The 18,641-nt window shown below is 42.2% G+C and overlaps 1 protein-coding gene across 2 annotated transcripts in view; it reads left to right on the forward strand.

Annotated features, from left to right (window-relative positions):
* The window catches only part of UTP18 (UTP18 small subunit processome component), a 40,690-nt gene that overhangs the window by 8,222 nt on the left and 13,827 nt on the right, over positions 1-18,641 (forward strand). The window contains exons 4-10 of one of the 2 annotated variants that reach the window (XM_008271283.4): positions 882-949; positions 5,619-5,704; positions 7,477-7,602; positions 7,702-7,876; positions 10,147-10,247; positions 10,728-10,818; positions 12,458-12,581. In XM_008271283.4, coding sequence (XP_008269505.3) covers positions 882-949; positions 5,619-5,704; positions 7,477-7,602; positions 7,702-7,876; positions 10,147-10,247; positions 10,728-10,818; positions 12,458-12,581 — 771 coding nt within the window. The remainder of the gene's footprint in view (positions 1-881; positions 950-5,618; positions 5,705-7,476; positions 7,603-7,701; positions 7,877-10,146; positions 10,248-10,727; positions 10,819-12,457; positions 12,582-18,641) is intronic. The other variant, XM_089318206.1, reaches the window with a different exon arrangement.

Below are 18,641 nucleotides of genomic sequence, written 5' to 3' on the forward strand. Positions count from 1 at the left end.
CTGATGTGCGGTCACTAAGTAATCCTGTGTGGTTCTTGGGCAGTGTGGGAACAACTTGTTCCCCAAGACACTGTGACCTAACAGAAAGCATACTTTGATAATCATTGCCTTTTTTTTTTTTACATTAGAGGTCACAAGATGATCTAAAAATTCTGTCATTGTTGAAGTTCCCAAAGAAGATCTTGGAAATCTATTGATTGTTAGAAGTTGGTTTTATTAAAGAGAAAACACTCTTTTACCAGTCTCGCTGACCATAAAGGAATTGGGAGAGTGTATTTATGGGTTTAAAGGCTGGAGTTAGTCATATGAATAGTTAGTAGTTACCATGTTGGGTGAGTTGGTCCAATTTTTTTTTTTTTTTTTTAAGATTTATTTATTTGAAAAGCAGAGTACAGAGAGAAAGAGGGAGAGACAGAGAGAAGAGAGGTCTTCGATCTGCTGGTTCACTGCAAATGCTTGCAGTAGCCAGGGCTGGGCCAGGCTGAAGACAGGAGTCTGGAACTTAATGTGGTCTCCACATGGTTGGCAGGGACCCAGCACTTGGGCCATCTTCCGCTGCTTTCCCAGACACATTAGCAGGGAGCTGGATTGGCAGTGAAGCAGCCAGAACTTGAGCAGGCTTTCACATGGGATGCTGGTGTTTCAGGCAGTGGCTTAACCCGCCTTGCCACAATGCCAGCCCCCTGTGGTCTTATCTTCAAATACATGGATTTCTATGAGCAGTTTTAAGCACTTGGAGCTAAATGGGTTAGGATTTGTGTCGTGTTTGTTCTCATTCTGTATTTCTTGATGAGCATTCTTTTGAAAAGAAGAGCTCTGCCACTCCCCAGGATTTTACCAGTATTTCTTTGGATTCAGGATTTTTTTCTATTTTTGTTAAGATTCCAGCATGCCATGGGGGGCGTACCTGCCTGGGCAGAGAATAAGAAGCGGAAAACATCTTCAGATGGTGAGCATTGCTATCTCTGAGTTAGTAAGGAAAAGTCCCTCTTCCTTTTCTGTTATTATTTGAGCTTTATTAGGTTTGTTACAACTTAAGTATTTCAGATGTGTCTTTTTTTTTTAATGTCTCAATTTGTGTTATTTGTCTGCAGTGCCCTCTGTTAATAGGGTAAGACTTACTTAATAGAGGTTGAACATCCCTAATCCAAAAACCTGAAATCCCAAATCCTCCAAAATCCGTAACTCAGTAAACACCTACATGATGCTGTAAGTGGAAAATTCCATGCCATGAAACTTTGTGTGATGCACAAAATTGTTGAAGATACTGTATAAAGGGATCTTTAGGCTATGTATATAAGGTATTTATGACATAAATGAATTTGATGTTCAGACTTGGGTCCCATCCCAAGCCATCTCATTATGTATATGCAGATATTACAAAACATGAAGAAATCTAAAATGTGCCACAATTCTGGTTCCAAGCAACTCTGCCTGTGGTGTGTTCTCTACTGTAAGGAAAACAGGCAGATGAATTTTGTTTGTTTCCTAACTGAACTATGCTACATTGTTGCATAGGATGAAGAGAAAACAAGTAACATTATTTCTTGATTCAGAGCCCCTCTGAAGACATTGGTAGTGAGTGTCAAGCCCAGGTCACTCATTTTATAAAAAGCTGTTTTTCAACTCTAGATTTTAAGCTTGACGTGGGTCATAACTATATACTACTTTTTAGATCTTTTGAGTTTAGATGTTAACAAATATGGATGTTTTAACCAAGATCTGATTTGGATGATCGGATTGGAGTTAAAAATTTTGGACGTGGAATTAGCCTTTGAAGGCCTTTAGGAACCCTAGGGTCTGTCCTCCCACACAGCGTAGGCGCTTTCCTTAGCCTCGTGGTCTGTGATAAGCCGCTGGTTGATGACACCACTACCTGCCCCTCCCCTCCCCTCGTCCTGTCAGTAGACATGATGCTTAAGTACAGGGAGCCTGTAACCTTGTTTCCAGATGGATGCTTGTAGAGGTTGAAGGAATCTTGGCCATGTAGCTGGGCTTTATCCACGGTGAGAATCTTCTACAGCATTTTCCTTTGCTTAAATATATCAAATGTACTTTTTTAAAAAAATTTTTTACTTATTTATTTGAGAGGCAGAGATAGAAAGGTATTCCATCTGCTGGTTCACTCCCCAAATGGCCGCAACAGCTGGATCTGAAGCCAGGAAACTGGAGCCTCCTCCAGGTCTCCCATGCGGGTACAGGGTCCTAAGACCTTGGGCCATCTTCTACTGCTTTCCCAGGTGCATTAGCTGGGACCTGGATTGGAAGTGGAACAGCCATCATTCAAACCAATACCCATATGGGGATGCCAGCATTGCAGGCAGCAGCTCAACCCATTATGCCACAATGCTGGCCCCTGAAGATGTACTTATTACAGGTAGAATGGTGGCTAGAACCTGGCTTCCCACTTAGCTCCAGTGTGTTATTTTTACGTGTAAAATTTCATTGAGTTTGTTTAAAGAGAAGTACTCCTTTTTACATACAACCACAGGGATGGTGGGTGTTTGCTGTAGTGGTTAAGATGCCGCTTGAAATGCCCTCACCCCATGTCAGAGCACCTAGATTCAGATGCTGGCTCTGCTTCTTGTTCAGCTTCCTGCTGCTGGGTGTTGTGGGAGGCTGCAGATGGATGGCTTAACTACTTAAGTCCCTGCCATCCAGTGAGATACCCAGGTTGAGTTACTGGTTCTTAGCTCCAGCTCCTGGCTTTGGCTTGGCCCAGCCCTAGGTGTTGTCTTAATTTGGGGAGTGGACCTGTTGATAGAGCTTTCTCTTTCTCTTTGTCTCTCTCTTTGACTCAAAAACCGCCCCCCCCACTCCCAAAATAACCATATTACTGATGTTATACACCCCCAGAAAGCAACAGTAATATGTTAATATTAAGTGTTGTTTTGTTGCTATTAATGTTCTCAGCCTGGTACACACAAAATCATTTTCTTTCCTTTTCATTTTTTTTTTTAAAGATTTATTTATTTGAAAGTCAGAGTTACACAGAGAGAGAAGGAGAGGCAGAGAGAGAGGTCTTTCATCTGCTGGTTCACTCCCCAGTTGTCTGCAACAGCTGGAGCTGGGCCGAAGCCATGAGCCAGGAGCTTCTTCTGGGTCTTCCCATGCGGATGCAGGGGCTCAAGGACTTGGGCCATTTTCTACTGCTTTCTCAGGCCGTAGCAGAGAGCTGGATTGGAAACGGAACAGCTGAGGAACTGGTTGCCATATGGGATTTCGGGACCTCAGGCAGGGGCTTTACCCTCTATACCACAGTGCCCCCCCCCTTTAAAATTTATTTATTTATTTGAAAGACAGAGTTACAGAGAGGCAGAGGCAGAGAGAGAGAGAGAGAGAGAGAGAGAGAGGTCTTTCATCAACTGGTTCCCTCCCCAAATGGCCTCAATAGCCGGAGCTGGTCCGATCTGGAGCCAGGAAGCTTCTTCTAGGTCTCCCACGCAACTGTGGGGGCTCAAGGACTTGGGCCATCTTTTACTGCTTTTCCAGGCTATAGCAGAGAACTGGATTGGAAGTGGAGCAGCTGGGACTTGAACCGGCAGCCATATGGGATGCTGGCACTGCATGTGTCAGCTTTACCTATTACACCACAGTGCTGGCCCTACACACAATCATTTTCATTTGCTTTGTATTCTGCTTGGGCTTCACATTGCTTTCAGAGTCCAGAGTGCTGACCATTACACTATGAGGCTCACATTGCTTTCAAAGCTGACTTTTGATGTCTTTTATGAGATTTGGAAATTCTTGCCATCTATAGATACTGTTTCTGTTTAAGCCTTCCTTCTGGGATACTGATTACATTTGTATTAAGTGTTCTTAACCTATTCTGTCTTCTCTTGTCATTTTTCTTTCTGTATTTCAGTTTGGATATGTTTTTCAGGTATGTTTTCTAGACCACAGTTCTCTCTTCAACTAATTTTGATTTACTGTTAAAAACACCCTTTGGGGGACCTGTGTTTTGGTATAGTCGGTAAAGCCACTGACTGTGGCACTAGCTTCCCCTATGGGCACTGGTTCAAGTCCTGGCTGCTCCATTTCCAATCCAGCTCCCTTCTAATAACCTGGGAAAGTAGCAGCAGATGGCCCAAGTAGTGTCCCCTGATACCCACATGGGAGACTCAGATGAAGCTCCTTTCTCTTGGCTTCAGCCTGGTCACCCTTGACTGTTGGCAGCCACTTGGGGAGTGAACTTGAAGATGGAAGATTCCTCTGTCTCTCCCTCTCTCTCTGTAACTCTGCCTTTCAAATAAATAAAGATTTATTTATTTATAAATACATTTATATTTATAATATTTATTTATAAATAAAGATTTATTTATTTATTTGAAAGGCAGAGAGAGAGGTTTTCCATCTGCTGGTTCACTCCCCAAATGGCTGCAACAGTCGGAGGAAGTCAGGATCCACGAGCTTCCTCTGGATCTCTCATGTGGGTACAAGGGCTCAAGGATGTGGGCCATCCTCTACTTCTTTCCCAGGCCATAGCAGAGAGCTGGATCAGAAGTGGAGCAGGTGGCGGCTTAACCTGTTAGGCCACAGTGCTGGCCCCCCAAATAAATAAATCTTAAAAAAATCCTTGGGGGCTCAAATTTAATTGCAGTATTTTAAGGTTATAGGATTTCCACGTGGTTCTTATACAATAATTGTAGTTCTTTGGTTCTGTTCTGACTGTCTTTATTCTTGAACATATTAAACTAATACTTTTTAAGTTTGTGTCTGATGACTCCGTTTGATTGGATCCCTTATTGAGACTGACTGTGTTTTCTTCCAGTATTCTGTCAGGTTATCTTATTTTATGAATATTGTCCTCGCTGATTTTATTGAGTGCTGGCCATTGTACCTGAAAAGTAGTTTGGATTAGTTAGCTCTGGGTGATGGTTTGTGTGCTTGTTTCCAAGAGGCTGTGCAGGGGATGCTAGCAGTCCCAGAGTGTCTTGTTCCATTAAAGGCTTGTGAAGAGTCAGAGCTGAAGCTCAGCTCTTGGAAATTGTTCCTACAACTGATTTCACCTTTAATCCTTTTGTAGGCCCCCTTCAAAGCATGGTAGTTTAACAGATGCTCTCAAGAAGCCTAGAGGTTTTTAATACTAGTTTTTGCCTTCTCATTTTTTTAAAAACTTTGCTCTGCTTCTCAGCTCTCTCTGTGGGGATCATCAGTCATCTCCCGGGGAAAAGCAGCCCTGTTAGCTCTCCTTGAAGTTCTGTTGCAAGTGTGCTGACATTGATTCTCAGTCAGCTCAAAGTCCTCATTCTTTTTCATGTGAGTTATTAAGCCAGATCTGCTCTCCGCCTATTTTCCGTAATAGCCTCTTTTTCAGACATGGGACTGGATTTATTTACCCTTGGCTTTCACTTCAACTTGTTGTAGTCATCATCTCTGTGTGTTATTATTTCATTCCAGAGTCCACCTTGATCTTACCTCCATATGTTGAAGTCTGTGTCATACTTCCCTCTCCTTTAAATGTATTTTTCTGTTTGCTTTTACTAATTGTAATTTTAAGGAAATGATTGAGTTCAGGAGGCTGGGAGGAGTTGATGTTGAAAATACAGAAGTTTGGGTTCAGTAAAGGGCCATCTCCTTGATTCTAAAGATCAGTCTTGTGGGTTTGTTTGACTTAGATGAAAGTGAAGATGAAGATGATTTGTTGCAAAGGACTGGAAATTTCATATCCACATCAGCTTCTCTTCCAAGAGGAATCTTGAAGGTGAGAGTCAGTGAAGCAGACACCTACCCAAGCGTTTACCTCTAAAATCCATCTGCTTCTCTGTTGAGCATGTATGGGCTCCTGTCTGTGGGATGAAATATGCTTACTGTCAACACTTTTAGGTTAGATTTTTGTTCCTTTTGTAAAAATGATAGAGGTATTAAATTATGTCTCCAGTAATTCTAGGAATTCTGTTGGATTTCATTTGCATTTCTCTTCATTTATGTTGGCACCAGCCTATTCTGTACTGCTATAATCTCTCACCTGGCATACTGCAGTGGCTTTCTGATTGACTTCTCCACTTCCATTTCATTTTTTTCTAAATATTCCTCACAGTAGTCAGAGGGAGCCCTTTAATAAAACATCAGGGGTGTTTCCCTAGTGATTTGCCTATGGTTAAGATGTCTGCATCCCAAATTGGGATGCTTGAGTTCTGTTCTCTACTTGTGCTGTTGTCCCCAGCCTCCTGCTAATGTGCATCGTGGGAGGCAGTGTGATTGTTCAAGTGCTTGAGTTCCTGCCACTTAAAAGGGAGACCTGGATTGATTTCCTGGCTCTTGGCTTTGACCCAGCTATTGAGGGCATTTGGGGGAGTGAACCACTGGATGGGGGAGCACTCTCTGTCTCCCTTTTTTCTCTTTGTCTCCCTCTCCCCCTCTCAAACTAAATAAAAACATCAGGAGGCCTGCATTGTGGCACAGTGGGTTGTGCCTCTGCTTGTGATGCAGGCATCCCATTATCAGTGTCAGTTCAGGTCCTCATGACTCCACTTCTGATCCAGCTCTCTGCTAATGTGCCTGAGAAGGCATCTGATGATGGCCCAACTAATTTTAGCCATGCCACCCATGGTAGGCCAAGAATGGAGTTTCTGGCTTGTGGCTTGAACTGGGCTGTTGTGGCCATTTGGATGGAAGTGCTCTCTGTCTCTCTTTCTCTGTCACTCTGCCTTTTTGAATAAATCAGCTCATGTAATTGTCCATTGCTTTCTGAAAACCTGTGAATTCCATGTTATAGTCCATACGTCCATACTACCCTTCTTAAGGGACTCTGCCCACATCCTCAGCCGCACCTTGCACCTCCTTGCCCTTGTTGCCTGCTCTAACCGTGCAGGCCTTTTCTGTTTCTTGAATGTGCTGGGTCCTTTCTTGCCTCTGAACCTTCCGTCTTGCTCTTCTGTCTGCCTGTGTATTCTTCAAGCACTGCTGATGACCAGCTCGTTCTTGCCTTTCTGCTCACAAGGCACCACAGCAATGATTTAGCTCAAGTGGCCTTAACCCTCGTTACTTTTACTCTCTCTAGCTGGTTCACTGTGGTAGCCAAGTGCTTTCCTGGCACAGTGCTTCTGTTAAATGCCTGTCAGTTAACAGATCACTCTACACAGACATATTTTTCCTTCTATACAGTGGTGTGTGTTTAGATGGGGCAAGGGAACCATTATAGTAATTTATTAAGAGATGGAGTGAAAACTTCCTAACCCAGATGGATGGTATCTTGGGGAAATGACTAGTGCTCCAAGAATGCTTGATAAATATAGACTTCTGTATGGAAAGGATCTTAGACATGTTGTAATACCTTCATTTGAAAGATGGTAAAATGGATTCTTGAGTAGTAAAATGACTTGTTAGATGGTGCCAGAGTTGTGGCCTTTTGGTTAGGATTACAGGTCACTTACTTCTGTATTATATATTATAAGTTAAATTGTCTTCCTGCTGTCAAGAAAATGATGTTAACCCTTTTGAATTGATACAATTTCAGCTTTATTTTTTTTGTAGATGAAGAACTGCCAGCATGCCAATGCTGAACGGCCTACTACTGCTCAGATCACATCTGTGCAGTTCCATCCTCGTGCTCAAGTTGTGATGGTTGCTGGGTTAGACAATGCCATATCACTCTTTCAGGTAGGCATTTTAAAATGAAGACTTGTAGTGAAAAGTGTTTCCTACCAGGATACAGCGTCCATGAAAGTAACCAAAAGAAATGTTTGTACTTCTTTATAGGTTGATGGAAAAACAAATCCTAAAATCCAGAGCATCTATTTGGAAAAGTTTCCGATCTTTAAGGCTTGTTTCAGTGCTAATGGAGAAGAGGTTTTAGCCACAAGCACACACAGCAAAGTTCTTTATGTCTATGATATGCTAGCTGGCAAGTTAATTCCTGTGCATCAAGTACGAGGTAAGGCTTCTGTTGCACATAGAGCGGATCTTCTCCCCAGACTGAGTTCATTTAACCAGGCTTACAACTACTTTTTTTTTCCATAAAGGATTCTAAGAAATAAGAATTTCTTTCTTTCTTTTTTTTGTTGGACAGGCAGAGTTAGAGAGAGAGAGAGAGAGAGAGAGAGAGATCTTCCTTTTCCGTTGGTTTATTTGGAAAATGTCATTGTGTTGTTGAGATAATATGTCTCAGTGAAACTTGTGAACTTTTTAAGCACCTAGATCATAATTTGCAAATATATGAGAAGTCTTCAAAAAGTAGAAATGTGTATTATGATACAAAATTCTTTTGCAGCAAAATAAACATCTTTTAAGTCCTTTACTTTTTAAAAATAATTTTTTTATGACCAATAATTGCACATGTTTATGGGCTTCTGTGTGATGCATCAATATGTGTATACCATGTGCACTGATCAAGTCAGTAATCAGCATTTCCCTTTTTTTGCTGTTACATTATGTTTGAAGCCTTGGAGCTCCTTTCTCTTGTTTGCCTATATAGTATAATTGGTTATTGTTAACTGTCTATTTAATGCCAGGAACTCACTCCTTTGATCTGATTTGGTACCTGTTTTACAAACTCCCTCCATTCCCTCTATGCTTTGTAGCCTCTGGTAGTCACCATTCTGTGTTCAGATTTTGTTTTTGTAACTTCCACAAATGGGGAGAGAGTATGCTATTTGGCTTTCTGTGTCTGGTTTATTTCACTTAACATGATATCCTCCAGTTCTATGGCTTTTGTAAAGTGCTCTTGTATATCCCTAGTCCAGGAAAGCAGTTGCTTTTCACTTAGCTGTGAAGTTGAAGTTGGCAGTGGATGCAGCCGAAAGTCTGAGCCAGGGAGTTGGAAGATCTGGCTCTCCCTGCCTTGAACTGTTTGACCTCTCTGATCTTTAGGAAATTTGGACAGCCTCTAGTTTAGTGTTTGACCTAATAGAATTTTAATTTATACTTAAAAGAGGAGGTAATGTGTGTAATGTAGTTTAAAGAATGGACTTTTTTCGAAAAATAAGTGAAAAAAAATCAGGTGAAAAATGTATCTACTCTGTCTTATCTGTTATTACCCTTTTTCTTTAATATTTTAACGTAGCAACTTAAACTTTTTAAAACATATGCTTTCTTGATTTGGCAGTGCATAAGCATGTTCAGAAATCCAGTCTATATCACATCTCCCAGGCCACCTGCTTCCTTCCTTGCAGGTGGCCATTGATACTTGTTTCTGTGGGTTCTTTTTATGAGTAACTTGGAGCTGTAAGCATTCTGATAACAGAAGGAGTCTCCTGTGTGGTTAATATTAACCTTTCAGGTGTGGGAAAAGGGTCATATCCCTTTACAAATAACTAAGTAGATTTCAGTTTCTCCAGTTTGTATGCCTGACTTGGGACTTGGTTACATCTTGAGAAGCTGATCAGTTCCTTTTTTTTTGGTTTTGTTTTTAATTTTAAAGATTTATTTATTTGAAAGTCAGAGTTACAGAGAGAGGGAGAGACAGAGAGAGATCCTCCATCTACTTGTTCACTCCCCCAGATGGCTGCAGTCGCCAGGGCTGGGCCAGGCCTATTCCATGAGCTTCTTCCAGGTCTGCCACATGGGTGCCAGGGATCCAAGCACTTGGGTCATCTTTCTGCTACTTTTCTCTGGCCATTATCAAGAGGCTGGATTGGAATTGGAGCAGCTGGGACATGAACTGGCACCCATATGGGATGCTGGCAATTCAAGTAGCAGTTTTACTACTGTGCCACCGTGCCAGCCCCAACCAGTCAGTTCTTCAAGACACTAACATGAATTTTGTTTTGGACCCATAGACTGTGTGAACTGTTGTTCATCATGGTGTGCTTAGGAGGTGGCCAGCAACAAATAGTTTATAAATCTTGTGGTTTTGGTTATCTCTGATGGTAGTGCATTTTCCTTTTGATAATGAAGTTTGTGACAAAGAAGTATATTTTTTTCCTTTTAGTTAGATATTTTTCTGTTTACATTTCGAAAATTGGTTGATATATTTACTGTTTGGAGAGCTGAGTCTCTGACTTGAAATTAAAGTGGTGAATGCTAACGAAGTTTGCTAGCATCTGTGGTGCCATGTTTGGGTTATACTCAGTGATGCATGGAATCAGACTTATTTAACTTGAGGCACTTAGATAGTTTAAAAGGTAAGAAATTCTGAGTGGTCACTTGAAGATAGCTTTATTGAAAGCCATATTAAACCTGTTTAATCAATTCATCTCTTTTTAGGTTTGAAAGAGAAGATAGTAAGGAGCTTTGAAGTCTCCCCAGATGGGTCCTTCTTGCTCATAAATGGTGTTGCTGGATATTTTCATTTGCTGTCAATGAAGGTGAAGCATTATTAGCTGTTGCTTATTCTTGGATAGGACAGTAGTGTGGGGGAGAATATTGAACCTGAGAAACAGAGACAGAGAGTGTTTCCAACTACAGGTACACTCCCCAAATACCTTCCACAGCTCGGGCTGGGCCAAGGCAGAAGCCAGGAATGGCAACTCAGTCCAGGTCTCACATGGAGAGGTGGCAGAGACTCAACCACTTAAACCATCACTGCTGTTTCCCAGGCTGCACATAGCAGGAAGCTGTCATCAAGAGCCTAGCTTGGCATTGAGCTTAGGCACTCTGATGTGGGACATGGGTATCTTAACCAGCGCTTTAACTGGGAGGCTGAATGGTCGCCCAGGGGGAGAACTTTTGAGTATTGGGAAAAGCAAAGGCAAGTAGGTACCAGAGACTAGGGGACTGGATTGTTTTTACTTTATACAGTGTGAACTTCTATATACCTAACAGTTTGATAAATACTCTTCTTTTAGACCAGAGAACTGATTGGTAGCATGAAAATTAATGGAAGAGTTGCAGCATCCACGTTCTCTTCAGATAGTAAGAAAATATTCGCCTCTTCAGGTAAGTTACATTATTGATGTGGGAGAATCTTCAGGTGTGTTTCTGTTTCAAGATAAACCAAAATCTGTGTTTGATTTTTAAATCTGCTTTTTAGCCAACATACCAGCTTTATTTTCAGAATTGATTTGTGTTGCCCTTTTCATTTTGAGTTAGGCATGGTGAAGGGCTAACTGTGTAGCCGGCAGTGCTCACATGTTTGGGAAACGGGAGGGGCATGCATAGGTAAAACATCCTTTGGCTCCCCAGATGGTGTTCCTGTGCATGATGGCTTCTCTCCCATTTGGCTGCTACAGGGATCGTCACATGCTTCCCTTTGTTGCTGCATCGCTCCATAGACAAAGCAAAGGCTTTAAAATTTGATCCGATTCAGTTTTTTTCCAAATATATTTTTCTGCTACTTAACCTGTACTCTTAGTTGAGCCTGGTAAATGTTGTCAAGGAAATAGTTTTAATGGAAAATCCACTGAGTTACCATTGGGAGAATAAGAAAAGTTATGGAAGGGTGACTAATATCCCCGGGAAAGGAAGAGGTGAAGGGGGGGCAGGGCGGTGAGGAGCCATCTTTGAGGTGGATATAGAATGATTATTCATTATAGATTATAGTAGAATGGAGGTATAGAATCATTATAGAAATGTGTAATGGATATGGAGAAGAGAGTGCTGATAAGTATCCTGTGCCGTAGGAGAGAGAAGAGATAAGGACTGATTTTGGCAGTCCTTATATCCAACATGGAAATATTTGTGGTTTTTTCAGATTTAACATCCTTTTTAAATTATATATAATTTTTCTTTCTTTAAATTATTTAGAAAAACTGTAAATTTAATTTATTTGAAAGGCAGAAAGACAGCAACTGATTTCCCATCTGTTGGTTCATTACCCAACATGTCTACAACAGCAAGAGGTGGGGCAGATTAAAGTCAAGAACCAGAAACTCAATCCTGGGTCTCCCTTGTGGGTGACAGGGACCCAAATATTGGAGCCATCACTGCTGCCTTCCAGGGTGTGCAGTAGCAGGAAGTTAGAATATGGAGTAGAGCTGGCAATCAAATGCTGGATATAGGTGCCCCAAGGGTGTTTTTTTTTTTTTTTTTTTTTTTTAAAGATTTATTTATTTGAAAAGCAGAATTACAGAGAGGTAGAAGTGGAGAGAGAAGTCTTCCATCCACTGGTTCACTCCCCAAGTGGCTACAATGGCTGGAACTGAGCTGATCCGAGCCAGGAGCCAGGAGCTTCTTCCAGGTCTCCCACGCAGGTGCAGGGGCCCAAGGACTTGGGCCATCTTCTACTGCTTTCCCAGGCTGTAGCAGAGAGCTGGATTGGAAGTGGAGCAGCTGGGTCTTGAACCAGCACCCATATGGGATGATGGCACTACAGATGGCGGCTTTACCTGCTTTGCCACAGTGCCATTCCACAGCAGAAACTTTTTCTAAAAATTCAACTCAAACTAAGAGTTTGTGATTTTCTAAACCTAAAGGTCTTATATATTGATGACTGATCAGTTTCTGCATATATGAATATTTTTAGTCCGGTGTCCTAGAATAAGGTGTTATAATAATGTATTTATAGTTACTTGTTCTTTAAAGAGGTGCTGAGAATGAAAGCAAAATTAAAAAACTTTTTTTTGGCTCGTTCATTCAGGCGATGGAGAAGTGTATGTTTGGGATGTGAACTCTAGGAAGTGCCTCAACAGATTTGTTGATGAGGGCAGTTTATATGGATTAAGCATTGCCACATCTAGGAATGGACAGTATGTGGCGAGTGGGTAAGTAAAGAGAGGTTCTTGCCACCTTCATCACACTGTGCTAATGAGACAGTGTCCCTCATTTTAATATCCTAGACGGTATGTGTGTCTGTCACCAGTTGGAGCTCCTGTCTTTGCTGGGGGTTTATATACTAGAAGCCACCCTGAAGTCCTTGCATTCTGAGAGGACCATGGGTCAAACCAATAGAAATCTCTATTTTCTTTTTTTTGTAATCAAAGTTATATCAAGTGGTTAGGGATTTGTTGACTTCAGTCTTCATTAACGTTTTAAAAATGCACAATATGAGTTTTTTATCCCCATAGTTTCCATGTAGCTTCAAACTGCTCTAAATAATTATAACAAAAAAAAAATATCAATAGAAAATGTTTTCTTAAGCATTTACTATGTGCCAAGCACTGCTTTAAGTACTTTTCATATAGAAACTCACTTCCTGCTGCATGATACACTATTAGCTCCACTTAGGGATGAGGACACTGAGGCACTGTGAGTTGAGCTTGCTTCAGGTCACACAGATAGTAAGCAGTAGACGCAGGATTACTGCTCAAATAGTCTGGTGCCCAAGCCTGAGCTCTTAAAGACTGTACTGATGTTTTGCAGGGGTGGGGAATATTTTGGCTGCCAAGTGCCATTTGGGTATTTATAACATCATTCCTGGACCATACAAAATTGTCAACTTAAAGCCCCATAGAAACTTTTTATCTTTGAAAATTCTGAATGTACCTTGGATTGCTGTTTTCTGAGTTTTAAGTCCTTAGCTTCAGATTTTGCTTTGAATTTTGGTAGTTTCAGAAACGTGGGTTAGGAGATTGTGGAAGCTAATTTTCTATAATTTAAGTTTATAAATGCAAAAATTCTTTCACCTTTGTGCTACATCCAGCATATTTTCAGGTTAGGTCATTTTCATCATAACTATCCTTTGCCTGTAATTTGTGTATCCCAGTATTTTCTGGATAGTGTCTTGGTGAGTCCAATCATCCATATCCCTCACTGTAGCCACTAGTCATGTGTGACTAAATTAATTAAAATAAATTTAGTTCCTTAGTGACAGTGGGCACATGTTAAGTGTGTAGTGGCCACATGTGGCTAGTGGCTATCACATTGGGTGTGGTGGACATGGCATTTTCACAGAAAGTTGTGTTGGATAGCATTAGTCTAATCCAGATGTTTTATTAATAAGGAAGCTGAGGTCTCAGAGGCAATTTAAGCTTTGTTCATTGATTATTAGTCATTAAACTGGATATTTGGAGCTTGGTCTGGAACTCAGATTACAGGCCGCCCAGGTCTGTGTTTTTCTTCCCTTGCCTTTATTTGAGAAGAATGCTAAGTAATTCAGAGTTACAAAAAGTATGAAAATTCATTATGCTTCAGGATCTGGAATTAATAGTCCTTTAATTTTGATGTTCTCATTTAACATTTAGATGGCCGGCGCTGCGGCTCACTAGGCTAATCCTCCGCCTAGCGGCGCCGGCACACCGGGTTCTAGTCCCGGTCAGGGCTCCGGATTCTGTCCCGGTTGCCCCTCTTCCAGGCCAGCCCTCTGCTGTGGCCAGGGAGTGCAGTGGAGGATGGCCCAGGTGCTTGGGCCCTGCACCCCATGGGAGACCAGGAAAAGCACCTGGCTCCTGGCTCCTGCCATCGGATCAGCGCGGTGCGCCGGCCGCAGCGCGCCCGCCGCGGCGGCCATTGGAGGGTGAACCAACGGCAAAGGAAGACCTTTCTCTCTGTCTCTCTCTCTCACTGTCCACTCTGACTGTCAAAAAAAAAAAAAAAAAAAAAAAAAACAAGCATTTAGATGGATTCCTTTTACATTTAGAGAATCAGGACACTTATGTTTTATATTTTTTATTTTTAAATTTTTTTCTCAAAAACTTTATTTAGGGAATACAAACTTTATGCATTTTATAAGTACAACTTTAGGAATATAGTGATTTTTCCCATTGTACCCATCCTCCCACCCCTCTTCCTTCTCCCTCTCCCATTCCTAGTCCTGTTCTTTACTAAGATCTCTTTTCAGTTAAGTTTATACACAGAAGACCAACTCTATACAAAGAATTCAACAGTTTGCACCAAAAAAAAAAAAAAAAAAAAAAAAACCACCCTGTTCTTCAACAGTTGAGACAAGGGCTGTTCAAAATCATTGCATCTCGAAGTTAACTTTTTTTTTTTTTTGAGAAACTTGATTAGCTTTAAAGAAGCACCTAAGAATGATACTTCTTTTGTGAGCACTTAGATATAACTTATGAGACATAAGACTATCCTCCATTTAATAACATTCAAAGAAAATAAGTCTTTGAGAACAGGTTTTATCATTAATTAAGGAAGCACCTAAGAAAACAAGCAATGGAGTTGGACACTTAGGCATAACTAAAACTTGTGAGACATAAGAATATCCTCCACTTAATACACTAAAATGAAATAAATCTTAGAATAAGTTTTATTGTTAACTGATAATACAACTCTTTGAGGACAGAGGTCCTGTATGGTACTCCTGTTGTTAATTTAACAATTAACACTCTTATGTATGACATCAGTGATCACTCAAGGCTCTTGATATGAGCTTCCTAGGCTATGAAAGCCTTTTGAATCCATGAACTCTGTCAGTATTTAGACAAGGCCATAAGCAAAGTAGAAGATGTCTCCTTCCTTCAGAGAAAAGTACGTCCTTCTTTGATGGCCCCTTCTTTTCACTGGGTTCACACCCACAGAGGTTCTTCATTTTGGTGTTCTCATTTAACATTTAGATGGGTCTGGAAAATCTTTCAGGACATGTGTGTATGTTTTATATTGTAAGACAGACCTGTTTTATTCAGTGCTGTGTTTTTGCCTTAGTTTCCTCATTTATGAAAACATTTGGGAGGCAGGCAGTTAGCCTAGTGTTTAAAATAACTGTGACCCAGATTGCAGTACTTGGGTTTGATTCCCAGCTCCAGCCCCTTTTCCTCCTGCCGGTGCTGACTCTGAAAGACAGCAGTCATGGCTCAAGTATTTGGATTCCTGCCACCCACATGGGAGAACTGGGTTGCATTTGTACTCATGGCTTTGGCTCCTGGTCTGGGGTTTTTGTGGGTATTTGAAGAATGACCTAGGGGGATGAGACGTTTCTCTTCCTCTCAAAAACAGATAGGTAAGTAAATAAATAAAACAAACGTATTAGGCGGTGAGCTAAGGATTATAGGGCAGAAAACAAAACCTCATAGTTCGTGATGTTGAGGGAGATGGATATATACAGAGGTAAACCTTCATTAAGACTGCAGTTGAGATATGATGTCTTTTAAAGAACATAGAAAGTGATGAGATTTGTTCTAGCTGAACATTTAGAAGTTTTTTGGTGATCACTGGCACTTGAGTTGGGCATTTTGAAGGCCAGGTAGGATTTGGAGAAAGACATTGCAGGTGATGGAAAGGGTGAGATATGGAGGTGGAAGAATTCACATTGGTGTCTGAGTGGAGTAGCGGTGGGATGACAGCTAAGGGTTGGGCTACAAAGGTCAGTATACAGGGCACAGCTTTTGCTGGTCCTTATGATGTGCTACAGTTTGGACATTATATTGAATAGAAAGAAATCCTCAAGGATTTAAGAAACTTTGATATATAAGAGTTACATCACATGTGATGATTCCATGTATGTGTACATTAACATTTCTTTATGTGAAAACATTCAAAATCCTTTCTTTTAGCTTATTTAATTAGAGAGAGAAGAGAGAGCGAGCATGCACTCCCATCCACTGATTCACTTCTCAGTTGCCTGCAATGACTTGGGTTGGGCTGGGCCAAAGCCAGGAGTTGGGAGCTCAGAGTGTGTCTCCCATGTGGATGGTAGGGTCCCAATTACTTGAGTTGTCACTTCTTGTTTCCCAGGGTCTACTGCAGGCAGCTGGAGTCAGGAGGCAGAACTGGGTATTAAACCCAGGTACTCGGAGCATCTTAACCACTAGGCCAAATGCCTACCAGCTTCTAGGTTTTTTTTGAAAATAAACAGTATATTATTCTTATGTGTAGTTACCCTACTGTACAGTAGGACACCAGAACTGCTTGTTTTTATCTACCTCATTGCCCATGAACAATGAGCAATTTCCCCGTCCCTCCTGCCCCTCTCAAGGCTTTTAAGCAGAGGAGACTCGTGATCGTTTCTGAATTTCAAGGATTTGAGGTAGATATTCTCCTGATGGACTGTACCAGGGAGGAGAGGGTCAAGGAGGTGAGCTTGAGTGTGTTCACTGCAGTAGCAGGCAGACGTCAGGCAATAATCACGAGGGCAGGGGGAAGGGAATAGAGGACACAGGCGAAAGAGACGGGGAGAAGCAGCCATTTTCAGGCTCTAGATCTAGGCAGCTGGTGGTGTGAACTGTCATTGAATGAAGGAGGAAGAGCTGTGTTGGGAGAGATGGACTCATGGGCAGGTCCACAGGCAGTTCATGTGGTGCGGGGTCTGGGCATATGTTCCAGCAATTAAATTGCTGCTCGAGACTCCTGCCTCCCATATCGGAGTGGCTGGTTTGAGTCTTGGCTGTTCTGCTTCTCAGGCAGCTTCCTGCTGATGCATATCCTGGAAGGTAGCAGTAGATGGCTCAGGTACTTAGGTCTCTGCCACTCACATGGGAGACCTGGACTGACTTTGGGGCTCTGGCTTTAGTCTGGTTCAGCCCTGGCTATTGGAGCCACCTGGGGAGTGGACTCTCTCCATCTATCTGTCTCTGTTTCTCAAATAAAATGAAAAAAATAAAAATTTAAAAAATGCAATGCAGGGGCTGCTGTTGTGGCACAGCAGGTTATGCTGCCATTTTGATGTGCTGGCATCCCATATCTGAGTGCTGCTCTGCTTCTGATCCAGCTTCCTGCTAATGTGCCTGGGTAGGCAGTGGAGGGTGCCGCAAGTACTTGGCCCCCTGACACCCATGTGGAAGACTCAGATGGAGTTACCCGGATGGAATTCTAGACTCCTGGCTTCAGCCTGGCCCAGCAGTGGCTGTTTTGGGAAGTGAACCAGCTGATGGAAGAGTTCTCTGTCTGTCCATCTCTGTGGTGGTCTGCCAAATAAATAAATAAGCAAAATAAGCAAAATAAATAAATAAATAAATAAATAAATAAGTAAGTAAGCAGTGCCGAGTTAGGACTGTGGATGTTGATGCTGATTGGATATGAGGAGTGGTAGGTGGTACATGGAAGTAAATGGGTTGAGGCACTGTAGATGGGAGTCAGTGAACAAAGAGGTGACGGACAGAGACTGCGGATGAGGGGAACTCAGGAGAGGTCAATTTTAGAGAATTCCACAAGGAGAGAGAATTTAAGTTTCCTTCTCAGCTTGTTTGGTTGTAAGTTCTGTGTGATTTCTTTGGCTGTGGTGGTGGACTGGACTTGCTCAGGCTGCCTTCCCAGGACAGTGAAGAAGAGAACAGCTGTGTGGGTGTGCAGATCAGGCCACACGGATCTGGAGTAGAGTGTACCTGTCAGCAGGGTTCCAGCAGCCCTAGTGCTGGGGCTGTGAGTCCCATGGTGGCGTTCTGTGTTATGTTCTGCTGTTTCGGTATTGCAGCTTCTCTTGTTGGCTGCTTTTTCAGAATACTCTTGTCCTTACCAGTTAGCTTCGTCCTTGAGGATTTCTGTTAAGTCTGGTACTTAAACCCTTTCCTGCATCAGAATACCCAGGGTAGTGTTTAAAAGCCGAGATTTCTGGTGCCTCTGCAGCCCTGTGAGTTGGAGAATGCTAGAGCAGGCAGTGGGCACCTGAAGCCCAGGGAGCTGTTGGTCACACTAGGTGATTGCTCTGCACTGTGAAGTGTGGGAACCAGGGCCGTGTTTGCCTTCAGTGTGCTGTTGATTTGGGCTGGATGATGCACTGCTGCTGTCTGCGGTAGGGCTGTCCTGTGCACTGGAGCATGTGGAGCAGCACCGTGGCCTCTTCCTGCTGGATGCCAGTGCCACTCCTCACTCCTCACTCCCCAGTGAGACAATCAGGATGTCTCCGCACAGTGCCAGGGGTCCCCAGGGAACACAGTTCTCCCTGATTGATGAACTGCTGTTGTACCATATGGTTTTGGATTTTGTTTTTCCTCTGGCTC

This window comes from Oryctolagus cuniculus, chromosome 17 (assembly GCF_051225735.1).
Source record: "Oryctolagus cuniculus isolate XC-2025 breed Fujian yellow rabbit chromosome 17, ASM5122573v1, whole genome shotgun sequence".
NCBI classification, from domain to species: domain Eukaryota; kingdom Metazoa; phylum Chordata; class Mammalia; order Lagomorpha; family Leporidae; genus Oryctolagus; species Oryctolagus cuniculus.